Consider the following 21,016-nt stretch of genomic DNA (forward strand, 5'->3'; position numbering starts at 1 on the left):
ACCTTGGTGCATACATAATACGCCAGCCACACACTCGACTAGTGGTATGGGAAGTAACGAGGAAAGTAGGCAGAGGCATAGTGTGGCCACGTTACTCGTCATGCCACTCGTCATGCTCATCGTCCTGCTCACTGCTCCCTATTTTGACGGTTTTTGCGCGCGAGTCAAATGACCGGCAATACGAGTACGAAAGCCTGGCCACAATCCACATACTCGCGCGATCGTAGTCCGCATCGAGCGCTCGCGCAAGACGCACACGTATGCAAAATTGGAAATTAATAATTATGTCTTCGCCAAGCATGGAATGGTCAAATGAAAAATTGTTAATGTTTTTTATGTTTGAGGAAGACGACGACGATGTATATTTCTTTTTACTACATTAATATATTTAGCTATACTAAAAATGCATAGCGCGCACGCTGCCACCGTTTCAACGTCCATTTCGTGAGACAAGGCAAATGACAAGTAAGGAGCGTCGTGATTAATCGCGCGAGTAGAACAGTGTGTGGCCAGAGAGGGCAATGTCGAGGCAAATAACGGCAGCGCGATGAGCAGGACGAGGAGCATAGTGTGGCTGCGGTATAACACTTTGAATGTGAAGATCATCACATGATCAAATGCATAGTTTACGATTCTATTAATAACATACAAACATTTATTTTTTTATAAATATAGATGGGGGGAGAGAATTTAAAGTGACAACCAGTGACCCAATATACTAACTGAACTACTTGTGGTTATTAAAATAAACTTTTTTTTATAGGAATTAAAAGGCAAAAATATTAGAGCTATAAATTTATTTCCATTGTACTTCCTACCTATAAATTATTATATTTAACATTCTAATAACCAATAACTTAAATATATACATATTTAATCCCAACTTTCCTTAGTTCGTAAATGTCCAAGTCGTTCATACAGTGTTACATCATTTTTGAAGATACTTCTTGTCAGATTAACAAGCCTGTCTCGTCGAGCTTCAGGTTTACCTAAAGCTTTAGCGTGGCCACTGCATTCAGCCTGAAATTAAAAACAGTATTATTATAGATAGATACATACAATAAATACAATTATAAATAGGTCAAAGATCAACCATAGGTAAGTAATAAACGCCCAATTTGGTATTGGCAAACCCATACATATTATTATATTAAAGATTTTGATGATATGACATCTATCTATATATGTATATAAAACTCAAAGGTGACTGATATAGTGATCTATCAACGCACAGCCCAAACCACTGGACGTATCGGGCTGAAATTTGGCATGCAGGTAGATGTTAGGACGTAGGCATCCGCTAAGAAAGGATTTCCCGAAATTCTTGCGGGAACAGGGAAAAACGGGGATGCACGTACAAAGTCGTGGGCGGAAGCTAGTTTAAAATAAATTTGTAAATGAAAAACAACTCCTGAATATTTAATTATATTGGTTGTTTAGAATTTGTTTTCTCTCCATAACAATCATATGCCATAAGCAGAAAGGCTCATGTTCAGGGCCTTGAAAGATATTAAACCTGATTTTTTCAATCATTATAGCTTTTTAGCTAGGTTTTGAGGTAAGTATTGGTATTAGTGCTCATCTATACTAATATTATAATTATAAAGCTGAAGAGCTTTTTTTTGTTTGTTTGAATGCGCTAATCTCAGGAACTACTGGTCCGATTTGAAAAATTCTTTCAGAATTAGATAGACCATTTATCGAGGAAGGCTATAATAGGCTATATATCATCAAGGCTCACGCTAAGACCAACAGGAGCGGAGCAATGCGGGTGAAACACGAAATGCGCGGCACAGCTAGTTATCAATACAACAAAACATAATCCTTTGAACCTTCCATTTATCTGTTCTATGTATGTTTAGATCTTTAAAACTGGGTACGCAAAAGATCTTGATGTGCTTTTTAATGTATAGTGGTTCTCGAAGGAGGTTTTAGAACTTATAGTAGAGCCAATTTAATAGGCAACATTTGACGTCTATCAATTTTGTCTTCATAGGGTGGTAACCTGCTTAAAAACATCGATTAAAGTGAATTAATCGATACGGACTTGAAACATTTGTCAATCGAACTTGAAACACATATCAATAATTTATGATAATTTTTATTCCCAAGTAATCAATGCATTCGATTCTAGATGTCAGATTTCGATTTTTAGAGTAAGGGCGCGTTCCCACCGGGTCGTGACGACAGATAATCGTGTAGTTTTAAGTGTCGTGGCTTATATGTTTAAATGGGGGTGTTCACATTTAGAACGACACAATTTACTGTCGTCTACAACAGTTTTTGCAGTGACGACACTTTGTCGTGACAGTGGGAACGGCAAGCACGACAGTCGTAAAACGATAAAAAAATCGTGGACGGCAACTCTATGTAGACGAACACGTGTTTTCCCTTCCCTCTCGCACCCGCGCGCCCCTCGTGTCTGTACTCGGTTTGCTTTTCCCAACCCAAGCGAACGCAGAGGCGACTAGATTTGTAGCTTGCTGATGATGCGAGCGATCTTAGCGATCCAATGGGAACAGCTAGATACGACAGTCGCTAAACGATAAAAAATGTTGACGACAAACAATCGTTATAATGGGAACAGGTAGAGACTACAGTCGTCGAACGATAAATTAGTCGTTACGACATAGTGGGAACGCGCCCTAACGTCTCTGGTATTTAAAAAGAAAAAAGGTTTATTGACACAAAATTGTAGCGACGTCAGTTCTTTAAATCAGAAATTGTTTATTATGTTTAGAATGGTTTATCAGTAAAATCAAATCCTAAAATTACTTGTATCGGTCATTATTATTATAAATATGTAATCGTAATTGAAAAAAGTTAAACAAATTTGCAGTTCTAACAAAACGAAATATCATGTTATTCTATGTCGTGGTTACTAGGTTACGTTGTTGAATTTTGTTGAACTGTCAAATGTTGCCTATTAAAATGGCTCTACAATACATCATAATTTGTATTTAAAATTTTCTACTTACTTCAGACAAATAAGGATGACGAAGATATAACATATTTTGTTCTTCAATTTCAAATTCCCGTTGAAGTTGGCGAAGATGTTTCGGTTCTACCTTTTTTACTAAGCGGTCTTTTCCTCTAAAAATGTTACCATTAGGAAGCAAATTTCTACGCAATAGAATAGCCGTTAACTTCATTCTGGCTTAAAGTTTTAGTGAATCTGACTAATATTATAATATACTGTATCGATAATCGATAGAATTTTTATTCCAATTTTTTGAGGTTGTTTTGAATTAATATAAAATGTCAATGTGCAGTTGTCAAATGTCAAATGTCAATCACATGTCAACGGTGACCTGACCATAGATTATAAAATAATAGTAATAGATAACTGAACTAACAGTTAGGTACTCACTGAAATGTTGTCCGTATACTTGCAGTAACATCATAACAAAGCTAAAATATCCGTACATTATTCAAAATAAAACTGAACTGACTTAATTGCATTATAAAAATGATAACGAAACTCGAATTTCACCTCTGGCTCTATAATGAAGGTTGTACCATTACTGTTGTTTGTTAGCTATGGGCTAATGTCACTGATCTGTATTTTTGCTTTATCTTTGGTTACTATAATATATAGTAATCTGTGGTTACTATGGCTGTCGATCGACAAGCGTAGGGTAGTAATAAGTTTCGTAAATATTTTCTGTGTTAATTGTTTTTAAATGTAAACTATCTCACAATTCATAAATAAGTGTTTAAGCATGGAATTAAGTGACGAATAAGTGCAGATAAGTTAAAGCAGCCCTCTTATCTGGTTAGTGTGTAATTGATATTTGCTATTGCTTCCGTGTATTTGGTCTGCTTTCTAATATTTTTAATGTATTTATTTATTTATTTGTACCAAAATCCTTTTAGTTATTCGTGTCACAGTCACGGAACTTTCTTTTTCAATCACAGTTTAATTGTTACTTATTATTGAAAGTACAATATACAGTTTCCTTTCACTTCAATTTGTGAATTATATTCGTGCTCTACTTATTTCGGTATTATTCGGCTTTGTCTTGCCCATTGTTTAGCAACACTTTTACGGATTAATTTGCCCACAGAATAACAGGATACTTAAAAAAATAGGCAAAATATAGGGAAACACAAATTTATTATTTATTTTGACCCACTTAATAAATAAAAATACGTTATTTTATTTTTTTCACAGTCGAAAATTAAAGTGCTAAAAATTAAGCTTGATTTATACGTAATTTACTTAGAAAAAAATATATAATAACATTCTTTAATCTTTGTATAGTAGGAACTACAGAACTTCCACCCATATATTTGTGTGGTTTTTTCAATTATTTTTAAATTTTTATAAAGAGCACACAATGGTTACACATTCCAAGTCTATCTTGATCATAATATGATCTTTATCCAATTTACTAAGAATTTAAGAAATTGGCAACTTATTTTACTTTCTTTGCATAGTATTAGAATTCAATCCAAATACTTGTTTGATATATCCAATTATTTTCAATAATAAAAAAAAAATTATAAATTCTGAATCTATCTTCAATCTGCAGTATCAATAGCCATAGGTAATATCATGAAGTTTGAATTTTAACCTTACATAGCTAATTTAATTCCATAAATTTACTTTTATATTGTTCTTAATTATTTGATGTTCAAGTAGGAACTACATAAATAGAGTAAAACAAACATTCTCATATAATATTACTTGTATCATTTATGTAAGTACTTTTTTATCTATGATTAATATCTACAAAAGATTTCTGCAATAATCCAATAATAACTTATGACTTAAAATTACAAAATAGTTATTTAACACAAGCGGTCCGCCCCGGCTTCACCCGTGGTACATATTTACATTTTCTCTAAGTACATAAGAACCATCCTCATACTTCAAGGAATATAATAAAAAAATAATTATCGAAATCGGTCCACCTGTTCACGCATGATGCTATGACCAAGGAAAACGGGTCTCATTTTTATATATATAGATTAATATCATACTCTACTTGTCTAAAAACTGTGTTAATAATATTAATAGGAAAAGTGAAAAGCTAATTAAAAATAATTAACAAAACAAACAGACAGTTTTGTTTCCTTATTATGACACACAGTAAAGCCTCGCTCACTCAAATGTTTTGATATCATCATCTCACCTTGCATACTCCTGTTATGAGAGATCATTCTGTTATTATTTGAGTCATGGCCTTGTACAGATTTGTATTGTTTAATAACATATATTTGAAACAACTTAACTAATTGATAAACAATGAAAAAAAGTAGGAGGAAAAAATAACTTCATACGATTTGATGTAAACCACATGATTCAATTCAATTAGGTATATTATTGAATTAGGGTTACAACATCCTTATAATAATTATAATAGGATATTGCAGCAGACTGCTGCAGCAGAGCTGCTATCTAGTTATAAAACAGAATTTGCTATATATTATTACTCATAATGTCAGATAAATGTACTAATGTAATTAAATTCTTTTTAGTTGTAGTTTAATTCATTAATTTAAGGAATAACATTGAGATATATTAATAAACTTATCAACAAGTTCATCTGTTCTGTTACTGACTTTAAATAATAAAAAAACTTGATAAATTAATACTAGTAGGTATCTAGTATGAGTACTACCTTTTTAAAATAGATGTTATTTGTAAAATACTGCCTTCCAGAAGATTTTTATTCTTATTAAGTATATTGATCAATGGTCATGCACCATATTATATCGTATTTGAGTGTATATGGGCTTTTGTTCTCAAACCTCGCTTCTTACTGGTTCTTAGTTATGAATAAAAGTATAACGATATTACAGAAATGTTTCCGCAAAGGATGTTAAAAGCATTTAAGAGGGTGTAGAAATAGTTATAGGCTGAAACAGCTTGTAAGGGCTGTCAAACACTTCTATGGATCTATGATGATATATTAAAATAGCCTAATAAATAATATTTTTCACTCAGAGGGCTCCAGGCTACCTCCCAGCAGTGAGCAGTTGGTACCTCGGTTGTTAAGAAGATAGCACCATGGCCCAGGTGGGAGCGAACATGGAATACCAGGAATACAAATGGGCGTACTCAATCATGGATTCTTCCAGGTTAGTTAAACCCTTGATATGTTTTAAAGTACATAATATAACATTTACTGTTTTATGGCTTCATTGTCAGTGAACTCCATATAAAGTTTTTTGTTTTATGACCAAATTTTAATTAGATATGTATCAGATTATATCTTAATTTGAACTGCTGTTTTGTATTGACTGAATAACAAAAATGTTTTAAAAAACATATTTAAGTATAAAATCAGTAAGTATTCATGGAAATATTTTCCGTGATATTTTCTAAGGAGCAATGTAATTCAAGTTTATTGACAAATCCAGTATTTTCGTCAATTTTGCAAGGTCAATTAAATGACGGTACATGATTATTTGATAAATTGTACTTTATAGTTTATATTCGTATGATTCGCAAATTGCTCAAATTGCAATTCAATATTTCAACCTGATGTCAAGAACCTGAAGCTGTTTTTGTGAGATAAAAAATCGTCTTCGTGATATCTGTTCAGTGAACCTCAATAATGAAAATCAAATTTGTCTTCTTATAGGTAGGTATATAAATATCAGTATGTACTTGTAGTGTTCCCTCTTTTAAATTTAATGAATCAGTATTAATTATAGATCCAAATTGAAGTGAGGTAACTTTTTCCCTGCTTGCGTAAATTGATTCTTCAAGTGAGGTTTGCGATACTTCCCGCTGATGCTATTAATTGACAGGCTGTTGGCGCCTGTTACGATTCATTACACGGCTCTTAAACCCACTTGGAAGGCTAATTCAATTAACGGTTTGTCGTTAATAGCACCGTGTATCAAGCTATCAAGGTTGCATACGCGGTATATTCTAAATTGATTTTATATAAATGGTTCAATAAGATATTCAAAATTAATAACAACAAAGTAATAACGGTTTGTGCGCGTATGTCACGAAATAGGGTTCCGTCATAAATTTTCCAAATCAGTTATTTTGTTTATCTATTTTTGTATTTATCATCGCTGTGTTTGACTGTTAAATCCCAACTTACTCATCAGTCATCATCCTATTACACGTCTCTTCACGCCTAGACCACTTAACCGATATAAATGAAATTTTGGTACAAAATAGTTAGAAGTATATTTAAACTTTTAATGTTCCATTTTGTCGATTTAAATTATTATACAGTTAACGAACATATTTCGTAATATTTGTTGAACAGTGTAAGAACACACATATTGATGGCGTCATTTTTAACCGTACAAATGGATTAACAAACAAAACAGACGAAACAGATCAAATGTTAGAGTTCAATTGGGTACAGAACCATAGAAATAGTTTGTTTGTATTTCATTAATGACATATGGGAAGTTCACACATAATTAAAAATTTTATGGCTGCGTATAAACAATACTAGAGCAACGTATTCATCGTTACAACTACTGTTGTTACTTTGTGGTATTGAATGGTATACCGTATAACAGTATCTACGCGTATTTATGTATTGTGTAAATAAGAAGTGGCACTTGAACAATAGTTCCTCGTCGTTGGTTTTGTAATGCTCGTTGTACGGATGGAGACGAAAATGCTAGTTATTATAAAGTACTTTGTAATTTACAGTTATAAAATTGTGATGTTAGTTCACCGCACCCTATGGCACCCGTTACACGCTCAATCCAGATCACGATCCAAGTCAGGTGACGGATTGACGAATCTTTATGTGGATCGTCGCGACATTAGATGGTCAATCCAGATCATATCAGTCCACTGTTCGACATTGTCAAATGCACACGCATTCACAACCACTAAATAGATCTGAATAAGAACTTGCTTGTGCAGCAATAATTATTGCCTGTTATTTGAAAAAACGCGTGAAGAGGAAACGCTGGGTTAAACCGTGGCTACTAAAAAGGAACATCTATACACATTCGAACTTGTTAGATGAAATTTATAGTACGGAAGAGGAAGAGGATTACGCAAATTACTACAGGATGGAGGAGGCATGTTTTGATCATCTGTTAAAAATGGTTACATCTGTGTGTTGTCGTCCCATACCATCGCGCTCCGAACGCAGACTGACGTAATTTGACAGCATGTTACATTACACGATCAATCTGGATCTCGATCAAAGGATCGAGATCGTTGATTTCTAAAAATCTAGATATTTTCTGATCAGATTTTACGATCCGTCAATCAAATACATTACACAGTCAATCTGGATTGAGATCAATGATCATGATCAAGGATCACATTCTAGATTGAGCGTGTAACGGGTGCCTATGTGACGAGTGTTTCTGCGTTACATACCTATTACATTGCAATAATCCAGGATTTAATTGCATTTTTAATTTCCAGTGCAGATATGGGTGTGTGTGTGGAACAGTTGAGACTGGAGGGCTTTTTGGTATTCTGTCGGAATTATCTGTCCTTAATAATTTAGTATGATTTATTATAGATTTTTCATTTCATAATAAATCATACTAAATTATTAAGGACAGATAATTTCATTCATGATTTTGCATTTCATGACGTATTTGTCGCATTTACGTGCCTATAGAACCTTAAATTAATCACAGCTACAAAATAATAAATATCAAGCGTAAAATGTTTCGTTGTAGAATGATATTTATTTAAATACAAAATGAACCCTTTTCAATTTTTTTGGATACATTTACACCGTCTTGTTTGTGACGGTAGATAAAGTTCTAGTATAATAGTGATAGTGTCAAAAGATCCTCTGTTAAGTCAATTTCTAAGAATAAAAAAAAATACCTAAAAAATGTAGACAAAATAACAATTCAGGAAATTCTTAACGATGGTCACGTTATCTCACTTTAGGGTGGTCTGGCCCTAATTTTTAGCCTCGAATCGTAACTTGCTACGCGGTAAAGATAAACGTTTGCTTATCTTGACCTATGTTTCAATATAATAGGTCGATAATTGTGTTTCTAGAATAACTAGACAATAAATAACTTTGACATTTTGCTGAACAGCTTCTGTTCGTTTTCTTAATACATACATACCTAGTACAAATTTGAATCTTGTTAAAAATTCTATTAAAAAATTAGTTATGGTATAGATGTTGGCAAAGCTGACGCCCGCAGCACATAATGCCAAAATTTTTAAAGAGATTAGTAGTGGAAAATGCTTTGCCACATGTTTTACCGTTAATAATAATAATAATTATAGGGCGTAGGGATGTGACGACCCCATCGCCCACGGTTGGAATATCTATTGTCTACGTGACAATAGATATTCCACCCGTGCAATCAGTCAACCCGCAGGACACCTTGTGGCGGGGTGTCGGGGAGTAGCGACCCCGCGGGAACCGAGTGCTCCCGGGGGAGGCCCCTGTCTTCATCTCCGGCTTGCCTTCACCGGCCGGTCGGAGTGAAGCCTGACGAGGACAGGACCCCCACCTCTGGCTTGCCTTAACCGGCCGGCCAGAGTGGAGTCGCGAGAGCTTTTAGCTCGAAGGGTGGATGCGAAGCGTAAGTGGCGAGTGGGCACGTGATGCTGGACCCTCAGGGAGCGCGTGATCGTAGTTTAAAGTCCAGGGACGCCTCTCCACCCTTAGCTGCTCACAATATGTTGCCCCCTTGTCGCACTATTGCAGCGACTTATTTCGGGGGCCCATACAGTGAGAGGGCGAGTCACCACCTGCCAACATATTTTTACTTTCTTTTAGTAGAAAGGCAGGTGCCATAGTTTCCCATAGTCCTCAGTACCAGTCCATTTAGCATCCCAATCCATAGCCCAATCATTAAATTTCCATACCCTGCAATAGTCCTACATCGGCCGCGGACTGCCCAGGGCTGTATCTCTATAGTGCAGTCATGGGCAGGCTGCGGCTGGTGTCCCACAACACATTAAAATTCTCGAAAGGGCCTCTGCGTGTTGGATCCGTGTCCCCACGTAAGCCTTCCAAAGATCCGGGTACTGTCCTTCTGGTGGTACCCGAGTATTATGGAAATAATAATTAATAATTCATTTATTTATTGAACATCCTTGGTCCACTTGTTAGTAACAATATTCTTATCCTAGGTTAGTAACAATACAAATTTTATTCTAGTTAATATGTCAGTACTTATTATGAATTATATTAATTTTTATTAGATAAAATAATTTTTTTTTCATTAACATCAAGAACATAAAAAATTAGAAACATAATACTACTCATGATATATTAGAATTTCACGGAAATGTTCTAATATTGGCGAATCCACCTTGTCGCACAACACTTTCAGAATGCTGTTGCTGCTGCCACGAAGTCTTTTTAGCAAAGATGCAGTCTTTTTTCTAAGGAGCGCGGAAAAGCTGTCAGTTTGCGCTTGAGCGAACATATTCGAAGCTGAGCAATATCGCGGCAGACGCAACAGCATTCTAAATCCATTATTATATTGCACTCTAATAGCCCTAAGAGCTTTATCTGTATAGTTGCACCACAGACTGCCCGTGTAGAGAGTTTGGCAATACGCCTTAAATAAAGATATTTTAGCCTCCTCACTACAGCGAGCAAATCTGTGAGCAAGCATATTACAGCGCGCCGCCAGCGCTCTACGTTCTCGCTCAATGTCTAACCCATCTTGTTGGTCCTCAGTAACATAGTGCCCAAGATATTTAAATTGCGACACCCTTTTTAGTATTTTCCCATTTAGGGTAATTACGGGTTCATATTTGACGCATTTACGAGGAGCTTTAAATATAAGGTATTCACATTTAGCCACATTGTATATGAGTCCATGCCTAGCCGCATATTTCTCGCAACAAAGTAGCAGCTCCCGTATAGAACCAGCAGAAGGACCCAGCAACACCATATCGTCGGCGTAGCTGATATTATTTACACTAACACCATCTACCCAACAACCCACTGGTTTACTGCTTAGCTCCGCAATCAGCTCATTCATATACAAATTGAAGAGCTTTGGGGAGGTCAGTCCACCCTGTCTAACACCACACTGCAGCTTATACGGCTCAGATAGCTTGTTCCCCCATTTGACGTTGTTCACTTGGCTCTCATACCAGTACTGCATAGTAAGAAGAAGCTCACGTTGCACGCCCGCTCTCTCCATCTTCTCCCATAAGAGGTCATAAGAAACTAAATCAAAAGCTTTAGAAAGATCGAGAAAGCAAGCGTACACCGGAGTATTTTTTGACGTATAATATTTTACGGTCTGCTTTAGGCTTAAAATAGCTGTTTCTGTAGACAGCCCTGTCTGAAAACCAAATTGTGCGTCATGAAATTTTAGTGTTTTGCTGAGCTCCTCATTAAGCAAACTATCCAAGATTTTCGCTATAATGGTAGCGAGCGAGATAGGTCTATAGTTGGTGTGGTCGGAGATATCACCCGTTTTATTTTTAATAATAGGAACCACTATAGTTTTCGTCATATCTCTAGGTAAGTACGCATGGCTCACACAAAGAGAGTAAAACATGGACAAAACTCTAGGTAAATGCACTCCAGCATATCTCAGATGTTCGACGCTGAGACAATCGTGACCTGGCGATTTGCCCCCTGCCATCCTTTTTATAGCTTCTGTAACCTGTTTAGAGGTGAAATGCAATAAGTCCGTATCACTTCCGGTCTTAGGTTCGAACCTCTGAGACGCCGGGCCCAACGGAGATGATACACTATAGTGGCTTCTAAACATATCGGCTATTTCTTTTTCATCGTTACAGCCCGCAACGCACACTGGTAAGCTCGGTCGTATATTCAGTTTGTTCGAATCTTTCCAAAATTTTGAGAAATTCTTGGCTGCTCTATGAGAGGCTATCATGTCCATCTTTATTGTGTCCTGATGCTTCTGACACCATCTCAGACGACTCCTGAATATCTTTTGGCTGAGACACATATCCTCATAAATCCTACCTGCTTTCGGCTTATTATGCGACAGCCAAGTATAATACTTCAACCGAGCATCACAGTGCGCGCTACGAACGTGCTTATTCCAACCAACTATATGACCCTTAGAGCTTTTATTAGCCATATGAGTAGCAGCTGCAGCATGGGAAAGAACTTTAACAATTTTGATATACATATCGTCGAGTATACATTTATGAGCAGAATTTGTACACATTTTTCCACTACAAGATACAAGTGATTTTGGAAACGAAATGCTTCTAAGCTGACTATGACATATCTCATGATATTCATCTATTTGCCTAGTACATCTATTACCCCATTGGGTAGTATTGTGACCGACATATACATCCGGTACTATTTTTGGGACAACTAAATTAAGATCGCACCTGACAATGAGAGGTAAATGATCAGACCAGAAGACATCACGAGTTACGTTAACATCAAGTACTGTTTTCCAAGCCGATTGTGATACAATACAATGGTCCAACCATCTCAAACTGCCATTAATATCACTTTTATAGGTGAAAATGTTTGAATTTAAACCCAGTTTTTGTACATCAGCACAAACCCAGGATTCATCCGAACAAAAATCAACAAGTTCGTTCCAGAAGGGTTGATTAGGATGAGAATTAAAATCACCTAACATATAAATGTTTTCAACGTTATTACTTTCAATTATAGCTTTAATCTCGCTCAAACAATTCGTAAATTCAAACAAATTCTCCATTGCATCTGTTGGCATGTAAATACTAAACACAATGATATCAGAATTATCATACAAACTGGCTTTTATGGCACTTATTCTTGAGCTTGAACAATCAATGGTCTTTACTGATTTAAAAATACCTTTTCTCCATAATATGGCAACTCCACCATACGGTCTCCCCCTCAATAACCCCTGAGATAAATCTACGGCTGACTTTCCAGTGTACTCAAAATGTTTACTTATGGTTCCGAGAAAAGGAAGATCGTACGGGAGAAGCCATGTTTCCTGGAGCGCTAAAATATCTGAAGATGAACATAATTCTCTGACATTATCTATTGATCTTTTAACAGATTTACAATTAAAACTGACAAATGTACATACTTGATTATCCATAACTTATTTTTTTTTATTACTATCTTCAAATCCGTGTCTACTTAAATTTTTAATCAATACAAATCGTCTAAAAGAAATGCCTTCCGGCCAGATGTCACTATTCATAAATATATCTAATTTATGTCTATCCACATATAGTTTAAAAGAGTTATAATTTCTCTCACGCTTACCGTTAATTTTTTCCAATAACACTGACTCATTTGTTTTATTAAATATATAGTCCTTAGTGTCTTTTTCACTTGTATTCTTACATACGTTAGATATATAAAGGGGCACTTTATTTGAGGCGGCTTTAAACTTCAAATCACAATTAGCACGACCCGTTTTACTTTTAAACCTATCCTTTAAGATTGGCTTCTTTTTCTTTTGCACAACTGTCCACTCACTATTAGAATTATGGCTATTATTATTCACATTTTGTGTGCACACCGGTCGCGCGCGTACCACTTCGGCTATAGACCGACTACGTAAGTCCACTTTATTTTTATTTATTTATAAGTTAAGTTAAGTAAAAGATCGCAGGCATGTAAAGGAATGACTTGTACAATATGAACACTGCTTCTCTACATTTAAAAAAAATGGTAGGTACTTAATATTCTTAGATCCCTAGGAAAAGTGCGTCAACAGTACTCCGCCATGTAGAGAAAGTCCTAAAATTAATCATATTGTAGTAAAATATCTTTACATTTTAGAGTTTTCATAGTCAAATATAATCAAGTTAAATTATTTTTTGCAATCATGTTTTGCTGAATTCGATTTCAATCAAGAAGCATTTGAAAATTAATACTTTATTAAAGTAAAACAATGGACATAAAATGTAAAAGATTGCGTTTCATACACTTTACAGGAAGCATAGCATGCGTGTTAAAAACGTCGCCGTCGCATCGGGTTAGATAATAATGAACGATTCGCGTGTCTATTTCAATCTTTAATTTTCAAAAGAGGCTGTTTACGTCATGGCCGGCTGAACGTGTCTCGTGATAAGAGACACTGGTCTTTATATAGATTCTATCGACTTAATATAAGCTTCAGACACTGAATACATTTGTTTGAAAGGGAAAGGCTTTAGTATGATGGGTGTTCAATTGTTCAGTCTTCTTTTTTATATCATAGTCGGCAAAAGAGCTGGTGGGTTGCCTGCCCACATTGCACATTTGCAGAGGCGTAAGGCTATTTGCAGGCCTTACGTCGCTGTAAATGTATTGTCGAGTTACAAAGGTTTTTGATAAAGAAAGGGCTAGGATAAGAGAAATAAAGCAAACGGCTGCGAAATGTAAGGAAAAGAATTCGAGTCTACAAGACTATATTGTATGTTATCATTTATAATAATGAACCAATAGTCTATGCAGATATTTTTGCCCAAATCTCATTCGATAAACTTCGCTCATTCAAATACGATCGTACAAATAACATAAAAGTATTTTCTGTTCTTTCCAGAGTATCAGCTTGCCTTATATCCATGCTGCTAATAGTGTACGGCAGTTTTCGCTCCCTCAACATGGAAAGAGAGGCAAGGGAGAAAGCCGAGAGGGAAAGAGAGGCGTCGCTATTGGGCACTAAACCTCCGCCCAGCTCATCAAGCAATAGTAAGTATTTTGTATTAATAATGAGCTAATTTATTTAAAACTAACTGATTTTCTTAAATTTGTGGCGAAAAAGTCTTGAATTTTTCTTTCATAAGGTCCTTCTCAACAATTATGACAATAATGAACATATCAAAAAGAGAATTATCGAAATCGGCCCAGCCGTGTGCTGTCATGATTAAGGGATTCATTTTTTAAGTAAATTGACGAAGGAAACACATATTCAGAATGTATTTAATTGTGAAATTATCTTGCAAACATATTGATAGTGGAAAAGCAAATGTTTGTATTGTAGGATAAGCTTGCTAAATAACGTTATTTAGGGCCGATTTTTCAATCGCGAGATAAATAGTCTAATAACTACCCCTCGAATAGATTTATTCAATTATTTATCTAACTCATAACGGCTCGCCTATTTTTCAATGGTGATTTATTTGATGAATAACTATCTGACCAAATATTTCCATATTGGCAGCTCTGCTCTCGGAGTGGCGAAACAAACATATTAAATTAGTCAGGTTAGAGCGGGATAGAGTCAACTCTTGCAATTTGTCAACAACCGTCATTATGACTCACGTCAGGAGTGCATTTTAGTTTGTCATGTATTGCTCTTGTCTTCTATGATTGTTGATTGTTGTTTTGATTCGAGTAAAGAGTTTGGTTAAATTTGTGTTTCAATTTATATATTTTACGATAGAAACGACATACTTAAAGGCAGCGTTCGGCAAATTTTCAATGGCATGGTCATCAGTACTATCAAAAACATCAATTTCAATATGATTTTAATTGATAATAATTATATAAAAAGAGGTTTAATTGTTAATAATTCTACGCTCTATGTTATGACATACGAAAATATCCCAAATTTGACGCGTCAGTTGTCAACTCAAACGCCTAACCGTCGAATAGCGCGCTATCTGGCCGTTGGAGCGGCAAATAGATTTATTCCTCAAATAACGTAGTTATTCGATAGATACGTCCTATTCGTCTGTTGAAAAATTGAATATTTCGTTAACTGAAGAATAAAGTCTATCTAGCTGTTTATCTGGGCATTGAAAAATCGGCCCTTAATATAATTTGCTTATCTCGAGTTGACATACTAAATTACACGATAAAGTTACAAAATAAAAAGAAAACACCTTGTCAATGATAAGTTGTAAGCGTTTATAACGCATGTGTAAATTATAAACTACATATATTGTATTTAAGAACTTTCCATTCTACACGATTGTTCGCTCGAAAAGGTTATTTTTTGCCGAATCGGTAATTAGTCGGAACGCGTAAGGCGCGGGACATATACAAGCGGCGCGGCGCGCATCGGGCGCACCGCGGGCGCGCTGTTGGCGTCCGAAAATGATATTTATATAGAGTGGTTAAATGCATTTTCTTCATGCATAATTTAGTAAAATTATGTTTTTTGTGCTAAAAGAGATTTGAAAGTAACGTTAATTTGAAAGTAACGATTTTGTTTTGATAATTCCTTGTAAGTAAATAGCGAGGATAACCCCACGATTGCAAATATATCTTTGTTGGAAATGTTGGAATTTACTTGGAAAATTTTATAGTACTTTTAAAGTACATAATTTTAAAGTAGTACTGGTGTAATGATGGAAGAAAAGAAGGTTAAAATAACACAAAATTTATATTGTACTAGCGGTCCGCCCCGGCTTCGCCCGTGGTACATATTTCGCAATAAAAGGTAGCCTATGTTCTTTCTCAGGGTCTAAAGATTATCTGTGTCAAATTTCATCAAAATCGGTCCAGTACCTAGTTTATGCGTGAAAACCATACATACATACATACATACATACAAACCTTTCCTCTTTATAATATTAGTATAGATAAAATATGGTTTTCAAACACAGGTTTACATTTAAACCATATAAATCTTATCATTAAAATCTCAGTTCAAAAGTATTTACAGTACTGATCATTCCACAATATTATTACAATTACAAATAAATAAAAAACACAATCAAAATCAGGATTATCTTTATTTCTGACATTGTAAATACATGGGAACTTTCATTATGCTCTTCTTCATTTTCACTTTCCCTACTGCCATCACCTGTGTAAATCATTTCATCGATTAATTCAATTCACCTTTAAAAACAAAACGAAGAAGGGTATTTAATAGCAGCTCTATATAATTCCACACAGAGAGAACACATTTTTGACTGACAGGCTACCGTCTCCTATAGACCGGGAGATACTGACACAAAATTTCGAGTCATTTGTAACAGGATGGCGGTTCTACAGGGGTCTTAGTACGCAATGACAAAAAGAAAAACGATGGTGTGAACGCTGGTACCGGCGGCTTAGTCGCGTGGGCGTTAGTCGAACTCGTCGGAAAAATAGCGAAGTCAAACGATTTGTAACACAAAAATTTTAGAATTTACCGATAGCCCATAAAAAAGAAGTAGGCGGTAGTGTCATGCCATACTTTTCCGGTGTGACTTACAGCCCGCCATACATAGACGCGAATGTGTTGATTTAAAAAAAACAATTCAACCATTTGTACCAGGCTAACTTTTGCACAGGTAACCATCGTCGTGCAGCCATTTACGAAAATCGCCATGCCATACTTTTCGGACGATTCCAAATGGTCGCCATACCGCCGAAAATCTGCAAATTTTTTTTTTTGTAACAATTGTAACAGACAAATGACTCGAAATTTTGTGTCAGTATCTCCCGGTCTACTACCACCCGATTTGTTTTTGATTGTGTATGACCGTGAATTGACCTCTATTTGGGGAAGCGCGCCTGCGGTACGCCTGCGGTACGCCCGCGGCGCAACGGTGGCGTGCCGCCTCGACGCCTGTCCAAAATTCTTTCATACAAAATGTATAAGAAGGATGTGGTGCAAAACAGATTGAAGAGGCGCGCTTATGGCACGCCCGCGCCCGCACCGCTTGTGTTTGACCCGCGCCTAATAACCCGACTGTCATGTCTGTAAGTGGTCGTATGTCAGCTAACGATATATTGTTTTATTACATGCTCTATATTAAAGTCTAGAGTAAATTGCCGCGACTGGGTATATATAATTTTCATATAATTTTCAAGTTGATTATTACTAAATTCTACTGGGTCTGGTAGGCGATAAGGGCATGATAGTTTTTTTTTATGAATAGGAAAAATTCGATCAGAAGGCGTGGTGTAAGGACTTATAAATATGAATAGAAACTATTTCTCTACATGGGTTAAAGTAAAATGATAGTTAAATAACTATATAGTATAATCTCTTATATATAAAATTCTCGTGTCACAATGTTAGTCTGCATACTCCTCCGAAACGGGTGGACCGATTCTCATGAAATTTTCTGTGCATATCGGGTAAGTCTGAGAATCGGCCAACATCTATTTTTCATATGTACCACGGGCGAAGCCGGGGCGGACCGCTAGTGATAGTATAAAAATCCCGTTTGGAAAAAAAAATATCTCTTGTTGGCCTGCTGACTCGAGACTTCGAAAATATACTAATTATTTATCCAATTCAATGATACTCACGTATAAGTAAAAACTTAACGAATGTACAAAAAAACCTGTTGCCTATATGTAAACGAAGTTCTCTTGTGAGACTTCCTTTAAGATTGGCTGTCAATTGTCATCAGTCATCACATACTCTGTGGGTGTTTGTACATTATGGTTTGACGTTACTCTATAGTCTATAATAATTAAAAAGATTACTTGCTGCGTCACGTGCGACTAAGAAATAAGGAGGTTATACCAATTGAATTAAAATTGTAAAACAATAGCTTTAAATGTTGTTTCTCTCTTTCAGGTGAGTTTATTTTTAAGATTAAAGTCTTGGAAGTGTAATTAATAAACTTTAATATGTAACTGTTATTGATGTAATAAAAAATTCTCTCTTTCAGAGCAACACGCTTCTATTGTTTTTCTTTTCATCATTGCCACCTAAATTAAATAAGAACATTATAAAACAACATTTGTACAGCTAGTTTTCAAACATAAGTAATGGATAAATTAAAATTTGAATTCATGGTCAAGGCCAGTGAAGATGTTAAAACAAATATAATTTGTGTAACGAAAATAACGGATTTAGAGGGCAGAACCTTTGCCATCCCAGATAAATTACAACCTGTTAGACTGCATGAGGCTATAGCACAGACCCAAATATTTCAAAAAGTGAAGGCCACATTACAAAGACGACATGAGAAACGACAAGTATGGGTATCCATGAAACCGGAGATGAAGATAGTTTATTGTGATGAAGATGGGAATAAACAATTTATGGGATATTTACTGGAGGAGCAAACAGAACCACCATCTGCTACATCAGGAATTTCTGAAGAATCACTATCAAGGATCATCGAGGGCTTCGCTGAAATGAAAAAAGATAAACCAAAACCAGTTAACAGATTGGCAGAAAAATTTGTTATTGAAAAATTCAACAGCAAAATAACTAATGTGTCTCAGTGGATGAATACTTTTGAAGCGGAATGTGCACGAATGGAAATAGAAGATAGCAGAAAAATTGAAATTTTTAGGTTATTTATAGAAGATTCTTGTTTAGACTGGTATAGTTCCATGCTTATAAAGCACACCATAAATTCAGAATGGGCAGTGTGGAAAATAAACTTTTGTGATACTTTTGCAGATAGGGGTTGGTCTCCGATCAGGTATGCAATGTTATATAAATACAGGCAGGGCTCGTTACTGGAATATGCGTTAAAAAAAGAAAAACTACTGTTAGAAATAAATAAATCCATAGATAAAATCACTCTAATTGATCTGATTGCCACTGGATTACCTAGTTTTATTATGGATAATATTGATAGGAATAGTTTAAAAGAAATTAAAGACCTATTTAATAGTATAAGAAGATTAGAGCATAAGGTAAACATAAAATCATTTGATAAAAAGATAGGACCTCTGGAAAATAAAATAAAAGAGAAAAATGTAAAACCTATGTTTAGTCCATGTAAAATTTGTGAAAAAGAGAATAAAGGCATACGTTACCACCCTGAATCCCAATGTTGGTTCAAAATTAAAAATAATGACAGGCCAAAAAAAGATTATATAAGGAGCGTTAATAATTCAGAATTAGAGACCGAATTAAATGAAATTAACCCAAAAAACTGATTGTGCCGCCATTAATAAAAGTTAAATTACTAATTAATGACACTTTGGAAACATCAGGAATCTATGATTCAGGCTCTAATGTGTCCTTAATAAATTCTAGATTATTATCTATAAAAAAAATACCTACTTATAATACAAATACAGGTTTAAAAACAATTAATGGCGTGAAAAAAACATTAGGGATGGTAAAATTAAAAATTAAAATTTTTGAAATTGAAAAATATGTTAACATTTTTGTTATAGACGAAGAAAACTTTGATTATAACTTCCTACTTGGACTAGACTGTATACAAAAATTTCACTTAACCCAAAATGAAAATTTAGATATCACCCAAAATAACCATTTTAAAAAATACATAAAAAATAAAGAAAACCAATCTATAAACACAAAAAAATATGCTGGATATTTGGGTAGAGGGAAAAATCAAGATAATACATTATATTATAATGATAAAAAAGAAACTATTGATGAGTATAAAATAAACTTTAATGAAAATATGCCAGTAGATAATTTTGATATTTCAGTAAATAATTTAGAACATCAGGAAAAATCAGCTATTCATAATCTCATATCCAAATATAGTTCAATTTTTGCTAGAGACAAATATGACGTAGGCACTGTAAAAGGTTATGAAGCTCATATAGATTTGATCATAGATAAATACTGTAGTAAGAGACCATATAGGTGCTCTATTGAAGATATGAAAGAAATAGAAATACAAATTTCAAAATTACTAGAAAAAAATTTAATCGAGGAGTCTTACAGCCCTTTTGCTGCTCCCATAACACTAGCATTTAAAAAAGACGAAGGAAGAAAATCAAGGCTATGTATAGATTTTCGAGAATTAAATAAAATTATAGTTCCCCAATCACAACCATTTCCGTTAATTGAGGAATTAATGATTAAAACAAGAAAATGTAAATATTTTTCAACATTAGATGTAAACTCAGCGTTCTGGTCCATACCTCTTAAAATTGAAGATAGACATAAAACAGCATTTGTTACGCAGGATGCTCACTTTCAATGGACCTGTCTACCTTTTGGTTTAAAGACTTCACCGGCTATTTTTCAGAGAATATTGGGTAGCATTATAAGAAAACATAAACTGTCGGATTTTACTGTAAATTATATAGACGATATTTTAGTATTTTCAGAATCATTTAAAAAACACATTGAACACTTATCTTTATTATTAGAAGCAATCTTAAAAGAAGGTTTAAAATTAAAATTCACAAAATGCAACTTTGCACAGGACTCAGTAAAATATCTAGGGCACATAATAAAAAACAATACCGTCACTCCACTAAAAGATAATTTGATAGCTATAAAAGAATTCCCAATTCCTAAAACA

General features: G+C 34.8%; 3 protein-coding genes across 3 annotated transcripts in view; 2 read left to right on the top strand and 1 right to left on the bottom strand.

Moving 5' to 3' along the window:
• Positions 1 to 782: 782 nt before the first annotated feature.
• LOC149478991 (uncharacterized) lies at positions 783 to 3,268 on the bottom strand. The gene is made up of 2 exons (XM_089708781.1): positions 2,979 to 3,268; positions 783 to 1,020 (listed from the first exon to the last, which is right to left on the bottom strand). The coding sequence occupies exons 1-2, from the start codon at positions 3,150 to 3,152 to the stop codon at positions 874 to 876; spliced, it is 321 nt and encodes a 106-aa protein (XP_089564907.1). The 5' UTR covers positions 3,153 to 3,268; the 3' UTR covers positions 783 to 873.
• Positions 3,269 to 3,606: 338 nt separating this feature from the next.
• The window catches only part of SppL (signal peptide peptidase-like protein), a 29,927-nt gene continuing 12,517 nt past the window's right edge, over positions 3,607 to 21,016 (top strand). Inside the window, exons 1-3 of the mRNA XM_089708441.1 lie at positions 3,607 to 3,775; positions 5,954 to 6,087; positions 14,416 to 14,564. Of these exons, the coding sequence (XP_089564567.1) occupies positions 6,017 to 6,087; positions 14,416 to 14,564 (220 nt within the window). The 5' untranslated portion in view covers positions 3,607 to 3,775; positions 5,954 to 6,016. The remainder of the gene's footprint in view (positions 3,776 to 5,953; positions 6,088 to 14,415; positions 14,565 to 21,016) is intronic.
• LOC149478993 (uncharacterized) lies at positions 18,207 to 19,664 on the top strand. Its single transcript, XM_089708440.1, has 2 exons — positions 18,207 to 18,342; positions 18,437 to 19,664. The coding sequence occupies exon 2, from the start codon at positions 18,537 to 18,539 to the stop codon at positions 19,662 to 19,664; it is 1,128 nt and encodes a 375-aa protein (XP_089564566.1). The 5' UTR covers positions 18,207 to 18,342; positions 18,437 to 18,536.

This window comes from Colias philodice, chromosome 21, assembly GCF_061535455.1.
Source record: "Colias philodice isolate Cphi_HAF_F1 chromosome 21, ilColPhil1 Martin Lab GWU primary, whole genome shotgun sequence".
In the NCBI taxonomy this organism is placed as follows: Eukaryota; Metazoa; Arthropoda; class Insecta; order Lepidoptera; family Pieridae; genus Colias; species Colias philodice.